Source organism: Trichechus manatus, unplaced genomic scaffold, assembly GCF_000243295.1.
Source record: "Trichechus manatus latirostris isolate Lorelei unplaced genomic scaffold, TriManLat1.0 scaffold00047, whole genome shotgun sequence".
NCBI classification, from domain to species: Eukaryota; Metazoa; Chordata; class Mammalia; order Sirenia; family Trichechidae; genus Trichechus; species Trichechus manatus.
This window is the reverse complement of record NW_004443983.1, coordinates 13487865-13505333: the sequence shown is the minus strand read 5'-3', so window position 1 is coordinate 13505333 and position 17469 is coordinate 13487865. Positions and strand designations below refer to the sequence as shown.

General features: G+C 37.3%; 1 protein-coding gene across 12 annotated transcripts in view; it reads left to right on the top strand.

The window, feature by feature from the left end:
- The window catches only part of FER (FER tyrosine kinase), a 492503-nt gene that overhangs the window by 205397 nt on the left and 269637 nt on the right, over positions 1 to 17469 (top strand). The window contains exon 13 of one of the 12 annotated variants that reach the window (XM_023732001.1): positions 8981 to 9082. The exons of the other annotated variants lie outside the window; for them this stretch is intronic. Within the exon in view, the coding sequence (XP_023587769.1) occupies positions 8981 to 9067 (87 nt within the window). The 3' untranslated portion in view covers positions 9068 to 9082. Of the gene's footprint in view, positions 1 to 8980; positions 9083 to 17469 lie in introns of those variants that run through there. 12 annotated transcript variants of the gene reach the window in all.

Genomic DNA, 17469 nt, shown 5'->3' with positions numbered 1-17469 from the left:
AGGTGTGAGTTTATTGCTGTCATTTTGTAGTGCTTTTTTTTTTTGTGGTGCTGACGTTTTCTTTGTTCCTCTTACTGTCCTGTGCTGAGTTCCTTTTGTTTGTGGATTTTTTTTTTCATTTCTTTTGTTTTTGTAGGTTTTGTTTTTACTGAGACTTTATGTTTTTATTCTTTATTTTGATGTGCAGGTTTGTTAACGTTCTTTGTGGTTACCTTGAAATTTACCCTTCTCTTTCTAGGTTTGAACCAGTCTATTATTACTTGGTATCGCCTTGCCTTCTCCATTAGAAGGTTCTATACCTACACCGTTTATTCCATTTTAGTGTTTTGATGCTGTTGTCATTTATAGATTAAGCTCTCTGGTTCCCTGTTGTAATTCTTTTGGTTTTGAGTAGTTCTTAAGAGTTCATTTCCTAGGTTGGTATCTGGCTGGGACAATCCTGTGTCCTAGATTCAGCCTGTGTTCTGATGTTGTTTGTCCTCAGATCAAAGGACTCACTTTAATAAGTCTTGTAAATTTGGTTTGGTTTTTACTTAGTCCCTTAATTTCTGTTTATCTGGAAATGACCTGATTTCACCGTCATATTTGAACGAGAGTTTTGCAAGATATATTATTCTTGGCTGGCAATTTTTTTCTTTCAAGGTTTTATATGTGTCATCCCATTGCCTTCTCACCTGCATGGTGTCTATGAAATAATCCGAGCTTAGTCGTATTGTTTGTCCTTTGTATGTGACTTTTTGTTTTTCTTGAGCCACTCTCAGGATTCTGTCTTTGGTTTTAGCGAGTGTGATTTTTGTATACCTTGGTGATTTTCTTTTGGGGTCTATCCTATATGGGGTTCGTTGAGGTTCTTGGATGGTCAGCTTTGTATCTTTTATGGTATTGGGGAAGTTTTCTGTCAGCAATTCTTTAATGATCCTCTCTGTGTTTTCTGTTTTCTGCTTCTGTTCTGGAACTCCAGTCACTCACAGATTTTTGCTTTTGATTGTATCCCACATAATTCTCAGGGTTTCTTCATTTTTCTTCATTTTTCTTTCTGATTTTCCTCCAACAGAGTTATATCCAAGTGTTTGTCTTCAGTATCACTGATCCTATCTTCTGTTGTTTCATATCTGCTCCTCAGCCCTTCTATGACACTGGATTTCCGAAATCTTGTTGTTTATCTTTTGGATTTCTAATCGTGGTTTTTATATGAGTTCTAGTAGTGAATTTATTTTAGCATATTTGTTTTGTGTTATTTTCTTGAATTCTTCCATTTTTTTGTCTGTATTTTCCATGAATTTGTCTATTTTTTCTCATTTATGTCTGCTTTTTGCTTCAGCTCTTGGATAATTCTGAATATTAGAGATTTGAATTCACTATCAGGTAGTTCTAGTGCCTTTTCTTCTACTGAAAAGTCATCTGGTGTTTTGTTTTGGACACCTACTGGGACCATCCTGTCCTGTTTTTGTATATGTTTTGATATTCTCTGCTGTCTTCGGAGCATTCAGTAGTCATTTTCCTCGTTTATTGGTTGTAGATTTGTTTCATCCTGGTTTTTTGTTTCATTTGGTTATGTCTGAGCAGGCGAGCTCTGTGTTCTTCATTGTTTGCTCATCTGTGGGCATGATACTTTTCACCTCCTTCTCCAGTGGGCAGGGTCAGTCACTCAGTTATGGTACAGCAGGTCAGGTCCGGCTGTAGGGGAGTTGCTGGGATGCATTGTTTGTGTTATGTAGTAGGTCTGACAGTGCAGACTGGGAGTCAATGCAGGGCAGGTTCAAGTAGGCCATGCCTGTTCTGCTTGGGAGTGTAATGTTCAGCCCGTGGTGCAGGTAGGGAGGAATTAGGGGGGAGATTTTGATGTGTGGAGCTGAGACTGGTGTGGGAAAGATGAGAGAGAGGAGAGAGGAACAGGAACTAAAAACATACACACAGACAAAAAAGAAGTGCTAAGGGAGCTTGCTGTTTGAGTGGAGAGATGAGAGACTGAGAAATGGGGAAAAAAATGTAAAAAAGAAAGAAAAAGGGTAAAAAAAATGAATAAATCGAGAAACTGGAAATGAAGAAAGACAAAAAGGGAATAAGAGAGAGAAGAAAACAAAAAACAAGAAAAAAGACATGCCCCCAAGGATTTTCTTGTGTGTCTGCACAGAGTAAGGGTGTGGCTTCCAAGCTGCGTGGTACTGTCTGGCTAGAAGGGGCTCCCAAGCCAAGAAAAGGAAAAGAAAACCAACAAACAAGCAAATCAGAACAGAACAAATCATAACAAACAAACAAAGAAAAAAGCCCCGGGGGTCCCACCAGCGTGGCGGCACAGGCTGGGAAGCAGTTTCACAGTCGAGTGGTGTTATGCAGCCTTTCAGGAAGAAGGAAAGATGGCACACGGAGCCAGGTATTTGAGAGAGAGGAGTGGGAGGTGGTGAGAGGTCAGGAAGAAATCTAAAGAGGAAAAAAGCAACACTAGCAGCCAACAAACGTCACTCAGGGAGCCAGCCTGTGAGGGCAGGTGGTATCCAAGTGACACTGGGGTGTAGCAGGTGCTTGTCAGCCAAGAGACTATGGCTCCAAGAAGCAGAAGAGGCCGAGTTCGGGTGAAGAAGGGTTGTGGGTGGGAAAGCATATATCACTGGTTATTGGTTGTTCTGTCTCCTGCTGGAAGCTCTTTGAAGCTGCTTTCTTATATCCCCTGTTTGCTGATTCCCGATAGGAGTCCAAGATGGTGGATCTGTGCTATGGTAGCTGATAGGGGAGCTCTGCATGTATCTCTCCTCGCTGTCTGTTCTCGGTCAGTATCTTATTTCATTAGGTTCTTGGCTGAGTTATTTAGCTCTTCATTTGATGCTTAGGGTTTCAGAACTGACGTGTGACTCTGTTTGAGTTAGTTTTTTGGATCTTTGCTGCATAGGGATGGTGTGGTGCCGCTGACTATAGCGCCATGTTGCCTGAAAGTCCACCATTTGATTTCTTGACTACTGCTTTCATGGGTGTTGATTGTGGATCCAAGTAAAATGAAATCCTGGACACCTTCAGTCTTTTCTCTGTTTATCATGATGTTGCTTATTGGTCCAATTGTGAGGATTTTTGTTTTCTTTATGTTGAGGTGTAATCCATACTGAAGGCTGTGGTCTTTGGTGTTCACCAGTAAGTGCTTCGTGTCCTCTTCACTCTCAGCAAGCAAGGTTGTGTCCTCTGCATAATGCAAGGTATAATATTTATAGCAACCACTAATAAAATAAAGAGGTACAGCTAAAAATTTAATGTAGGAAATAAAATGGAGTATTAGAAAACAATGTAGCTCATCCAAAGAAGACAGGAAAGGAGGAACAGAGGAAAAAAGAACATGGGATAAATAGAAAACACCATGAAGATGGGACCCTTACTCCTAATCATATCATAGACTTAATTAAACACAAAAGCTAAAATTATAGAAGTTCTAAATTTCTTTTGTATAAAGTTGAAAAACATGTCAAGCTAGTCTATTGTAATAGATATCAGAATGTGCTTGCTGGGCTGGGGGGTAAAATTATTGGCAAGGGGCATATGGACAGTTTCTAGAAGGATGGAAATGTTCTGTAATTAGTCTTGGTTGTTTTAAAAAATTATTGAACTAAACACTTAAGATCTGTGCGTTTTTTATTGTATGTTAATTTAAAAATATAACAAATATGGGAACATTATTATTGATAACGTTTAACTAGCCATTAAGCAGGATTGTCTCCTGTTGGTGGAAACTTATGAAATAGACAGCTGCAGACATTATGGGGGCCAGATACTTTCTTTCAGGGCTTATTTTGAGACTCTCCATCCAGTCATTGTTCTCTGAATCACCACTTCATTATCCCCAGTCATCACTCAAAGCCCCACAATAATTCTCCCATTCTCCCTCTCCCCTTAAGTTAGTATGTCAGTCTAGATTTGGAAATGTTTAGTTTTTTCCTCCTACCCCTCACTGTATAATCAAGTGAGGGGTGTGGCTTTAAAGAGCTCCACTTGGAGAGTTCTGTGCCTGCTAGGAGGAATTACTGACATCTCATTACCTAGTTGGATTAGACATCTCACCACCTGCTGTAGTAGTTGATTTACTGTGCTGCCCCTGTGCCTGGACTGGCAGAGAATTGTAGAAAGATAATAGGATGGAGAGGGGTACAGTGGTGGAGCAGCATGCACTTTTCTTTAGGGAAAGGCATATTTGAATTTCCTGTAGGGCAAGGAGATACTTCTGAAGGTAGCTGGGCTTGGGCCATCCTTTGGGTACCGCATTCAAGAGAGTTGGGCACTGGTTACATACTGTCTACGAGGTTTTGGCTTAGCTGGGGGCTTAGAAAATTTTGAACCAGAGGGCTCTCTGCAGAAGTCCCACATGTGCTCCATGAGACAGCAAGCCTGTGGATGCCTTCTACCACATTGGCATAGATGACTGGTCAGCATTAGCCAAGAGAGGACTACACTAGTGGTCAGATAAATTAAGATAAATTAGACCTTTCCATCCTCCTTCTCAGTGTCCTCAGAATGGAGGATCAAGAACCCGAGGAGGGAGAAAGGGATGAGTGGAGAGCAGACTGTGCTTCTTTTCCACTATGATTCTTTGTGTGAACATCTGAAGCTGCTGGGAGACAGAGAGGAGATAAATGTTACATTGGCTATACAGTTGAAGTATTAAGCTACATTAGCCTTTTCTTTTTTATACCTGAAAGTGATGAGAAAATTATGAAATTTGACCAGCATATCATTCAGTGATAAGAAAGGGAGATACAGCAGAACATAATTAAAGGTGTTGATTGGAATTGATATGTTTGTACACCACCAAGTTCATACTGTTCAATATCTGAGTACAGGTGCTTTTGGACACCTGGACATCTCTGGGTGTGTGAGTTTAGCAGATTGGAAGCCTGCTTTGGTATTTGACTGCCTGTGCTTACCTGTTGCTGAACTATGCTAAACTGCTGTAGAGTTCGAGTCTTCAAAATCCTTCCTAGGGACTACTGGATTTTGTAACACTATGTTTAGTGTTGACCCTTGCATCCAAAAGCATGAGTGCCGGAATTCAGAGTTTATTCCCTATACTGACTTGATGTATAAGATGACCTGTCTATTTTCAATCCCTCACCTCTGGGATAAAGATAAAAAACTGGAGAATTAAAAAAAAATTCTTAATTTTTATAGATTTAAAGTAGCTAATTTCTAGTAATATTTTTATCCACATAAACATACTGTGTACTTCTATGAGATAATTTGTCTTTGTTGTGTTGTTATCAACCACAGAAATTTAATGAATAGGAGTTCATTTTATTTTGGCAGTGAGGTACTCCTCTTTGATTTGTTCTTTATAATAAGCATATATTTCTTTCCAAATATACAGAAATTTATTTTATTTTATATGACTTCTTTCTCTGGAGAGTAATCAGCTCAAAATAAAGAGGCAAATTCATCAATCACGTGTACTTTCATTCATTGGATTTTGTTAGTTGATATTTTGAAAAGCACTTCCAGGATCTTATAAATGCCGTTAGAGGTTGGGAAGCAGCATCTTTAGTGAGAAAGGAATTGTACTGGCATTCAGGGAACTAGAATTTGTGCTTTGACCATGGCAAGAACTAAGTATACAACCTTGGATGTGTCTCTTAACCTCTCTAGACCTCAATATTTGTTACTTAAAATGCAATAGATTAGACTCCACATGGTTCTAATACTGAATTTGAGTTTTTATTCAAATGTTACAGATGAATTACCAGTTTTCAAAATAATGCTTGCTTTCCCTGTCATCTTTCAAACATGACCAGTGATGTTTTTCTTTTTAAGTATTATTATGAACTCATGAATTTAAACATATTATATATTGTTATCCTTATTGATTCTCAAACTTGCCTGTCTTTGACGTATGAGAGCCTTTTCAAGTTGACTGCTGAATCCTTTTGACATGGCCCTGATATTCTTCAGTAACATCCTGATTTTCTGGTATGACAAGGTTCATCTCCTGCATTTCAGCGGCAGACCCGGAATCAGCCATTTCTCCAAGGATCCCTTGTTCATTTCAGTTAGAAATAGTATTCTGAGACCACAGACTATGTGTTCCTTGCTACTACCTTGGTCTTTGTTTCTAGACCTAGGTGCTCTTTGTTATTGGGTTAGTCTTTGTTTTTAGATCTTTTCAGTGGGCTAAGTTACGAAATTCAGTATTTAAGGTATATAAGATAAAATACATCATATATTCATAATAATATTTCAAATTCAGGACTATATGGTTTTTTTAAATTCTTATTAATCTTTCGTTTGTATTTTTTTCTCCCTACACTAAAACTCTGTGTTGTCAGTGATGACAAGATAATTACTGACTTGCTTTATCCTACACCAAACACACAATGTTCTTAGGAGGTGCAAATGGTTTGCACTCAACTCCTAACCTAAAGTTTAGTGATTCAAATCCACCCAGTCGTACTTCAGAAGAAAAAGGCCTGATGATCTGCTTCCCTTAAGATTACAGCCAAGAAAACCCTGTGGGGCAATTCTGCTCTGAAACGTGTGGGGTTGCCATTAGTCGGAATCAGCGGTGACTAACAACAACAACAACATTACACACATAGCAGTCTCAGAACAACAATGCCTACACCAACACCAAGAGGATGATTACTGAAAATAGTTTAAGATTTTTTTGTTTGTTTGGATGGAATCTCACTTTATATATATGATCAAATGATTATGTTTTAAAATCTCTTGGGATAGTTTCCCTTTATATAGTTGTGTCACCAAGTGGATTCATATTTGGGTTTAGTTACTTGCTTTTGTAAAATTTATATTTACTATTCAGCCAGAAGACAGTGGTGTGGCTAGATTCCATTCTGATCAATTGGTGTTTATGCCATACTTGATGTTAAATATTTCAAAAAATGCAATCTTACCTAAGCCAGAATCAGGCTTTTTGATATGGCCATTTGGACCCAGTTATAGAAAATTTATTTGTTATGTGATTAGCAAATTTTATATGCAGCATGTATTCTGAGCCTCATACCATCATTAATATTATCTTCATAACAAGTAATGGGATAGAATGAGGCTTAGAGGTTGCGTGAGGTTCTCTGTTACACATATGCCTTGGTAATAAAAATGGATTTTTTAAGGATAAGTTAGATTGTCAGAGAACCTATAGGATGTCAAATTGGCCAGTCTTAGAATTAAACAGCTGTGTCAAAATCTCATAATTATTAGCTTCAACTATTCAAAGTTTCTGCTGAGTGATGATATTACTACCAACCTTACAAAAATTAAAAGGTTTATAGGAGAACATTATGAACAATTATATGCCAACAGATTATATAACCTACATGAAATGGATAAATTCATGGAAACGTACACACTACTACTCAAATTGACTCAGGAGGAAATAGAAAATCTCAACAGACCTATAATAAGGGAAGAGATTGAAACAATAATTAAAAAAAAAAAAAAAAAAAAACTCCCAACAAAGAAAATACGGGACTATTTGGCTTCATTGGTAAGTTCTACCAAACATTTAATGAAGAACTAGCAAGAATTCTTTTAAACTCTTCCAAAAAACAGAAGAGAAAGGAACACTTCCAAACTTATTCTATGAGGTCACCATTACTTTAATACGAAAGCCAGGTAAAAACATCACAAGTAAAGAAAACTACAGACTAATATTACTTATGGATATAATTGTAAAAATCCTCAACAAAATGATAGCAAACTAAATCAAGCAACATACTCAAAGTATTATACACCATAACCAAGTAGAATTTATCTCAAGAAGGCAAGGGTGATTCGACATAAGAAAACCAGTCAATATTAATAGAACGAAGGGAAAAAAAAAAGTCCACATGATCATCTCAATTGATGCAGAAAGGCATTTGAGAAAATCTAACAATTTTTCTGATAAAAGTATTCAGCAAACCAGAATACAAGGGAAATTTCTCTACATGATAAAGAGCATTTGTGAAAAACTCAGAGTAAACATAATATTCAATGGTGAAAGAACTGAAAGCTTTCCCCCCTAAGATCAGAAACAAGACAAGAATGCCCCCTTTTACCACTGCTATTCACTATTATACTGGAAATCCTAGTCAGAGCAGGTAGGCAAGAAAAAGAAATAAAAGGCACCCATATTGGAAAAGAACAAGTAAAACAATCTCCATTTGCAGATGACATGATAGTATGTATAGGAAATCCCAAAGAACCCACAAGAAAGCTATTGTTGTTAGGTACCATGGAGTCGGTTCCAACCCATAGCGACCCTGTGTACAACAGAACGAAACATTCCCCAGTCCTGCATCATCCTCACAGTCGTCAATATGCTTGAGCTCATTATTGCAGCCACTGTGTCAATCCATCTCGTTGAGGGTCTTTCTTTTCTTCCCTGACCCTCCACATTACCAAGCATGATGTCCTTCTCCAGGGACTAATTCCTCCTGATAACATGTCCAAAGTATGTGATATGTAATCTCACCATCCTTGCTTCTAAGGAGGATTCTGGTTGCACTTCTTCTGAGAAAGATATGTTCATTCTTTTGGCAGTCCATGGTATATTCAGTATTCTTCACCAACACCACAATTTAGAAGTGTCAGTTCTTCGGTCTTCCTTATTCATTGTCCAGCTTTTGCATACATACGAGGTGATTGAAAACACCATTAGCTACTAGAGCTGATGAACAAATTCAGCAAAGTTGCAGGATGTGGATCAAAACACAGAAATCAACAATAAACAATCTGAAAAGGAAATTAATAAAATTATTCCTTTTACAGTAGCATCTAAAAGAATAAAATGTCTAGGAATAGATTTAACAAAAGAGATGAAAGACTTTTACACTGAAAACTATATAAACTGCTGAAAAAAATTAAAGAAGATGTAAATAAATGGAAAGACATGCTGTATTCATGGATTGGAAAACTTAATATTGTTCAGATGGGAATTCTACCCAAAGTAATGTACAGATAAAACTCAATTCCTGTTGAAATTCCAACAGCTTTTTTTTTTTTTTTTTTGCAGAAATGGAAAAGCCAGTCCTCAAATACATATGAGAATGCAAGGGTCACCAGTAGCCCCTTGCAAAGTAAGAGGACTCTCACTTCCTGATGTTAAACATATTCTAAAGCTACAATAATAAATACAATGTGGTAGTGATATAAGAATAGACATCTGGATCAATGGAATAGAACTGAGAATCCAGAAATGAACTTATACGTATATGGCCAACTGATTTGGATAAGGGAGGCAAATCTATTCAATGGGGAAAGAATAGTCTTTTCAAAAAATGTTGCTGGGCATCTCGATTGCCACATGCAAAATAATGAAGTTGGATCCATACCTCAAACCATATACAACAGTTAATTCCAACTGGATCAGTGACATAAATAATAGAGTTTAAATCATAATACTCTTAGAAGAAAACACAGGGAGAAAGCTTCAGGACCTTCTTTTAGGTAATGGATTCTGAGGTATGATACCAAAAGCACAAGCAACAAGAGAAAGAATAGATTTAAAAAAAACAAACTAAAACCCATTGCTGTCAAGTTGATTCCTACTCACAGCAACCCTGTAGGACAGGGTAGAACTGCCCCATAGGGTTTCCAACGCTGTAATCTTTATGGAAGCAGACTGCCACATTATTTCTCCCATGAAGCAGCTGATTAGTTCAAATCACCGACTTTTCAATTGGACTTAAAGATTAAAAACTTTTGTGTCTCAAAAAACATTATCAAGGCAGTGAAAATACAGTCTACAGCATGGAATAAAACACTTGGAAACTATGTTGTTATTACATGCCGTCAAGTCTGTTCTGACTCATAGCGACCCTTAGGTACAATAAAACAAAACGCTGCCAGGTTCTGCACCTTCCTCACAATCGTTGCTGTGCTTGAGCCCATCATTGCAGCCACTGTGTCAGTCCATCTCGTTGAAGATCTTCCTCTCTTTCGCTGATCCTCTACCAAGCATGATGTCCTTCTCCAGGGACTGATCACTCCTGATAACGTGTGTGACATGAAGTCTTGCCATCCTCACTTCTAAGGAGCATTCTGGCTGTACTTCCAAGACAGATTTGTTCGTTCTTCTGGCAGTCGATGGTATGTTCAATATTCTTAGCTAGCACCATAATTCAGAGGCATCAGTTCTTCTTCAGTCTTCCTTATTCATTTTCCAGCTTTTGCATGTGTATGAGGCGATTGAAAATATCATGGCTTTGGTCCGGGGCATATTAGTCCTTAAAGTTACGTCTTTACTTTTTAACACTTTAAAGAGGTCTTTTGCAGTAGATCTGCCCAATGCAATGCGTCATTTGATTTCTTGACTGCTGCTTCTATGGGCATTAATTATGGATCCAAATAAAATGGAATCCTTCACAACTTCAGTCTTTTCTCTATTCATCATAGTGTTGCTTATTGGTCCAGTTGTCAGTTTTTTTTTTTTTTGTTTTTTTGTTTATGTTGAGGTATAGTCCGTACTGAAAGCTGTGGTCTTTAATCTTCATCAGTAAGTGCTTCAAGTCCACTTTGCTTTCAGCAAACAAGGTTGTGTTGTCTTCATATTGCAGGTTGTTAATGAGTCTTCTGCCAATCCTGATGCCACATTCTTCTTCATATAGTCCTGCTTCTCTGATTGTTTGTTCAACATACAGATTGAATAGGTATGGTGAAAGGATACAACCCTGACACATACCTTTCCTAACCTTAAACCACGCAGTATCCCCTTGTTCTGTTTGCATGACTGCCTCCCAATCTATGTACAGTTCCTCAAGAGCACAATTAAGTGTTCTGGAATTCCCATTCTTCGCAATGTTATCCATAATTTGTTATGATCCACATGGTTGAATGCCTTTGCATAGTCCGTAAAACACAGTAAACATCTTTCTGGTATTCTCTGCTTTCAGCCAAGATCCATCTGACATCAGCAATGACATCCCTGGTTCCATGTCTTCTTCTGAATCTGACTTGAATTTCTGGTAGTTTCTTGTAGATGTACTGCTGCAACTGCTTTTGAATGGTCTTCAGGAAAATTTTACTTGCATGTGATATTAATTATTTGATAATTTCCACAGTCTTTTGGATCACCTTCCTTTGGAATGGGCACAAATATGGATTTCTTCCAGCCTGCTGGCCAGATACCTGTCTTCCAAATTTCTTGGCATAGACAAGTGAGTGCTTCCAGCACTGCATCCATTTATTTTGAAATATTTCATTTGGTATTCCATCAGTTCCTGGAGCCTTGTTTTTCGCCAGTGCCTTCATTGCAGTTTGGACTTTTCCCTTCAATACCACTGATTCTTGATCATATGCTGCCTCCTCAAATGGTGGAATGTCAACCAGTTCTTTTGGTGGTACAATGACTCTGTGTATTCCTTCCATCTTCTTTTGTTGCTTCCTGCATCGTTCAATATTTTGCTCATAAAATCCTTCAGTATTGCAACTTGAGGCTTGAATTTTGTCATCAGTTCTATCAGCTTGAGAAATGCTGAGCGTGTTCTTCTCTTCTGGTTTTCTAACTCCAGGTCTTTGCACATTTCGTCATAATACTTAAGTTTGTCTTCTCAAGCCACCCTTTGAAATCTTCTGTTCAGTTCTTTTACTTCATTTCTTCCATTTGCTTTAGCTACTCTATGTTCAAGAGCAAGTTTCAGAGCCTCTTCTGACATCCATTTTGGTCTTTTCTTTCTTTCCTGTCTTTTTAATGCCTTTTTGCTTCTTTATGTTTGATGTTCTTGGTGTTATCCCACAACTCATCTGGCCTTCAGTCATTAGTCATTAGGGAAATGCAAAGCAAATCCACAATAAGATACCATTTTATACCCATTAAGGTGACTATTATAAACCTCTCCCCACAAAAAGAAACAACAACAACCCCCAACCTCCACCCCACCCCTCCCCAAAAAACCCTGAAAATGGAAAGTGTCAAGTGTTGGCTAGGATGTGGAGAAATTTGAACACTCATGTTGTTGGTAAGGGTGTAAAATGGTGCAGTAGCTGTGGAAAACAGCTTGAGAGCTCCTGCAAACGTTAAACATAGAATTACCATATGACCCAGCAATTCCACTCCTAGTTATATACCTAAAAGAATCGAAAGGAGTGAACTCAGAAAGACACATGTACATCTAGTGTTTCTCACAGCATTATTCTCTATAGCCAAAAGATGGAAATAACCCAAATCCACATCATCAAATGAAAGGGTAAACAAAATATAGTATATACATACAATAGAGCATTACTCAGTCATAAAGAAAAATGAAGTTCTTGTACGTGCCACCACATGGATAAACTTCGAAAACATTATGCTCAGTGAAATGTCAGACACAAAAGAACAAATACTGTATGATTCCATTTACATGAATTATCTAGAATAGACAAAAGATTGGAGGTTACCAGGGGCTGAGGGAATGAGAGTAAAAAAAAAAAAAAAAAATTTCTGCAGTTCCTTACCAAGGCAAGCTTCTTTCATGTACCTTTGCTCATGCTTCTTCCTCTACATATATTGAAATCACCTGCTACTCCCGTATGTTTTATAACTTTTAAACATTACTGCTGTCATTCAAGCCTTTTTTTTGAACTCCGCTTCCCAAGCCAGGTAGTATTATCTGTTCTTTGTTTAGTCTTCTATTGCCTCCTGCCCATACTTTTATCATAGTAGTATAATCTGAATTTTATTAATTACTACATGTTCCTTTCTATCTACTAGAGCTTCTTGAATGTAAGGAAAATGTTTTATTTGTATTTATATCCTAGTTTTTCACCTAGTGATCAGCATTTAGTAAATGTTATTGAATGAGTAAATTAGATTTCATTCACATATTACAGATTATGAATCTACAGCTCAGTCTGTATGAGACTCAAAGACTCAAAGGCTGTAAAGAGCCAGGACTTGAACTGAGAGCTTTCATGTTAAGCCTAGTGTTTTTGTTTTTGTCTTTGTCTTTTATTCGTAGCCTCTTCCTGTGTTTCTCTTGGATACCTTGAGCTGACAGATTTACAACAACATTTAAATGAATGTTTGATAACAGATATCCTCACACATGCTCATATCCTCTCTCCTAAATTCCTTACCGTGAAGTAATTCCCAATCTTTACTTGCTTTTCTCCTTCTGAATTTTTGTCTTGCCCCCAATTCTTTACTCAGTATGACCTTTCAACTTTCTTTTTTTTTTTTTTTACCAACATTCTACCTCTTCTTTTGACTGCTTCATCCTTGACTGTCCTGTTTAAATTCTTCTCCTCTTTCAAAGTTGGCCCTGGAAGCTAACACCTTAGTACAGGCCCTCATGGGTGATGTCTTTAAGTTTTCCCTGGCCTCTGAAGTGGGTCCTGGACACCTTTTCACATTAAAAAAAATAATTTAGATTTCTTGAGGAAAGCAGCCTGATATGACAAGGGGAGCACTGGACTGAAAGCTAGGAAACCTTGTCTACTACTTATTAACTATTTTCCTAGAGATGCTGAGCTTTAGTTTCCTCATCTGTAAAATGAGGATAATAAAATCTGCCCTGTGTCTGTCATTTAGTTGCTTTAGGATTCAATGAATAATTGTTAGTAAAATCGAAATAATAAGAACTAATATCTATGATTATTCGTTATGATAAGGGAGAGAGGGAGGAGAAAGGAAGGAAAAATGGGAGGCAAAGAGAGAAGAGTCGGGAGATACGCAAGCTGCTGTGAGAAAAGCATGCATACACTTATGCAGAGAATGTCAAAGAACTTATTTTGACTTGATCAGAATAATTCATTAAAAGGAATAGTGAACTTGGGAGTTTGTGAAGGTTTGGCTAAAGTTGGTAAAATGCCTTGATTAATAAATATAGGGCCTCTAATGAAATACTTTCACTAACATGATGTATTCCTTGTCTTATAATAGTTTATGCAAAGAAGATAAATTTACTATCTTATTCTGCCTCTTTATTGTTTCAAAAGAATCTCAGTTGAGTCTTGATAATTTCGTTCATTACAATTGTACTTTTTTAAAAAACTGAAATGTATAAAATAGCTTCACTGAACAAAGTCTATCAGCGCTTAAATCATTGAGTCAGTATGATGCCCATCAGGAAACTGTTGGTGTGCATTTTGCACTACTGGATAATTTATGAAGAGTATCTTTAATTATTTTGGGAGCCCTGGTGGCACAGCAGTTAAGTGCTCTGGCTGCTAACCAAAAGGTCAGCAGTTCAAACCCACTAGCCACTCCGTGGAAGAAAGATGTAGCATTCTGCTTCCATGAAGATTACAGCCTTGGAAACCGTATGGGGTAGTTCTGCTCTGTCCTGTAGGGTTGCTATGAGTCGGAATTGATTCAGCAGCAAGTTTTTGATTTTTAGCCATTTTGCTCACATAGTTGAGAAAAGCACCATGCATATGAACTGTATTTAGATGTTGAGTATGACGAGAACTGATTATAGCCTCTTGCTTGGGCCTCGTTTCCCCAGAGACATCATCTTATTTAAGAGATACAGAGTCAAGAAAGCGAGAATAATGTTATGACATTTTACAACCTAGAGTTCACCAAACTCTTATTTTTTTAGTACTGTAAATTTCCTTAGTGTTGTTATTTTAAAACAAGATCTCAATAATCATTCAAATGTTCCCTTTACACGTGGTTTCCCATCTCATTATTTCAGAATATGAAAATGATTGACTTAGCAAGGGGGATATCTTTCTTTTAATAAATATTCTTAATATGCAAGCATCAAAGAAAAAAGACAGCATGACAAACTTGGTTATGAGGCAGGGAACACTTCTAAAATGATTTGCCTTCAGTCAGAACCCAATTGCTAAAATAAATCATTTAAAAACTGTCTTAATACTTAAATTCTATGCACTAGTGAGGATAGGAACTGTGTATCCTTCATTCTCCCCAGCAAATCAACCTCTGCAAAAGATTTTCTTATTTATTTGTAAATGTATTCTTATTATGAAAGACATATTGATATTTACAGTATTTCATTTACATTATAGAGTCATCAACAGTGGAGAATTTTTTCAGGAGACCATTTCTCTAAGGTTATAATTTCCCTGTAGTTATTTCTCACAAAATCCCTCTGAATTTCACGGCTGCTTTGCATATCAAGTCCCAAAGATATTTGGCACTCAGCCTGGAGTGTAAGCGTGCATATTGTTATCTTTTTCTTGATTCTTATTGCCTCCTGATTTGAATATGAATCTAACTGTTCCTGCTGGGCCAACTAATCATTTCCATTTCTCCTTCCAAGAATTTTATTAAATTGGGTTTATTTACAGAAGTTTATAAGGAATAATATTTGTTATTAACAAAAAAGTGTTCTAGTGGCACCTTTTACTATAGTCTATCCTTCCATTGGAAAGGCACCTCAACCTCAGTGTTCACTCTAAGGAAATTAGTTTGATTGCTCTCCGGACACTATGGAACCTGTGGAACTTTCATTGATACAAAATGGAGTTTTCATCAGTGATCACTGCAATGCAGATAATTAGGGATTTGGGCAATACTGATAGAATTTTTGAGATGAAGGTATTTTCTAGTCCTGTGCTTTCCCGTTTACTGATATGGAAAATGAGAGCCCAGGTGAAGTCATTTGTCCAGATTTGGACTTTTTATCTGTTTAGACATCAAGGACCTTATTCTTTCTAACTTTAGGAGCCTTGGTTTGAGAACTGATGTGTACTTTTTAGTTAAAGGCATTGTTTGTGTACTTTTTAGTTAAAGGCATTGTTTTCACTTACTAAGGCATCTAGATAGGCTGTCTTCTGGAAGAACTGTTGCGTTTTGTCAGAGTTGTTCTAAACAGCAGAGCCTCAATTCTTGCCCCTATCTCTTTGCTTGTGCTTTCATGGGCAGGGCATGGAGATGATCTGAGTGCCTCTTTTACTACACTTTGCAAGTTCTAATGAAGAGTAATTTCAGACACTGCTTAGAATGATTTTACTTTAACTGTAAGTAATTTTGATACTGTTTCTTACAGTTATTTTTTTTTTAATTAATAACCGATGACCTTTTAATTAGTTTGCAAAAGATCTTTTTGTTTAATATTTATATATATATGTAGAGAAAGAAAGAGCCTTCTCCTCACCTCTTTTAATTTTAAAATAATGAAAAACTTCCCTGAAATGAGAATGAGAGGCCAAACTGATATGCATCTGGAGTTTTTTTTTTTTTTTTTTTTTTTTTGCAAAATACGTTTATAGCTGTGCTTACACCATTTTTCAGGGATCTCATCAAATGCAGGTATTATTTCCTAACATCTCTTCTCCCTTTCCTGTTCCCTGACTGCCTCCACTGTGAAAGGCTGTCCTTTTGCCAGAACTAATCCCTAGGTCTTTATCTGGAGAAGGCTCTTTTTCTTGTCCTTACTTGAGGTCTGTAAATTGAGTACATCATCACCAGCCTTGGCAGGCATTCAGGCAGAATTAGGCACTGTATCCATGGTAATGAAGGGAAGCTTTTCGTTATTTTTTTAAAGTAGCTATTTAATTTATTGATACAGAATCAGCCTGTCAGTGAATTCAGTGCAGTCTGATATGTTATTAGGTGGACTGTAATTTAAGTCTGATAAGTAATGATACATAGACAGGAGCTTTGGCAAATGAGTTTCATGTTTTATTTGTGGAAATCTGGGCACTAAGCGAACTGAAACTGGTTAAAATATTTTATAAACCCTGTTTCATTTTGATTTTTCCTGTAGGAAACTTAAAAAAACAAAATCAAACCCGTTACCATCGAGTTGATTCCTACTCATAGTGACTGTACAGGACAGAGCAGAACTGCCCCATGTGGTTTCCAGGGAGCGGCTGAGTGGGTTGGAACTGCCGACCTTTGCTTAGCAGCCTGTAGCTCTTAACCACTGCTGCCACCAGGGCTCCTTAAACTCTGCTTATTATTTCTTCATAGTACATTTTTAAGACCAACCTATCAAAAGAGCATCTGTAAACAAAAGTGTGGTTTCACTAATTTTATCCGTTTGAACACACAATATATTATGATTCGTAACTGTAATATTAGAGAAGCAGTTTTTTAAATCTTCTTTACCTCATAAATGGGCCTATCTGCTAGCCTTAGCTGGTATTACACTCTTAAGAAAATATTTTCTCTTTAGACATTACAAATAGGTTTTGGGGAAAATAGTTCTGTTTCCTTTTCTAGGGTTTGATAACTAAGATATAAACTGAGGATAGTTACTTTTACCATCTCAATGGAAATTTTTATCATATACAAATGTAATGCTTTCTAATACTTAAAACTCTCTCCCTGGTTTTCTACTATATAATCTTCCATGTAGCTTTCAGTTCTGTCCTCATAATACTCCAACATTGGAACCAGACTCCCTCTAGTTTTTTAAGAGCATTGACTCAGAGGAGAAGTCTGAATTCACAGTAGAAGCGCCTGCTGCTTTCTTGTGAAGCTTTCATTGGCATATGGGTGAGGCTGCACTTTGCTCTCAAGTGTCTGTCAGCAATAGCTGTAAAAACATCAATAGCAATATCAGTGCTACTACCAACACCACTGACACCTCCACAGACTGGAGAGAG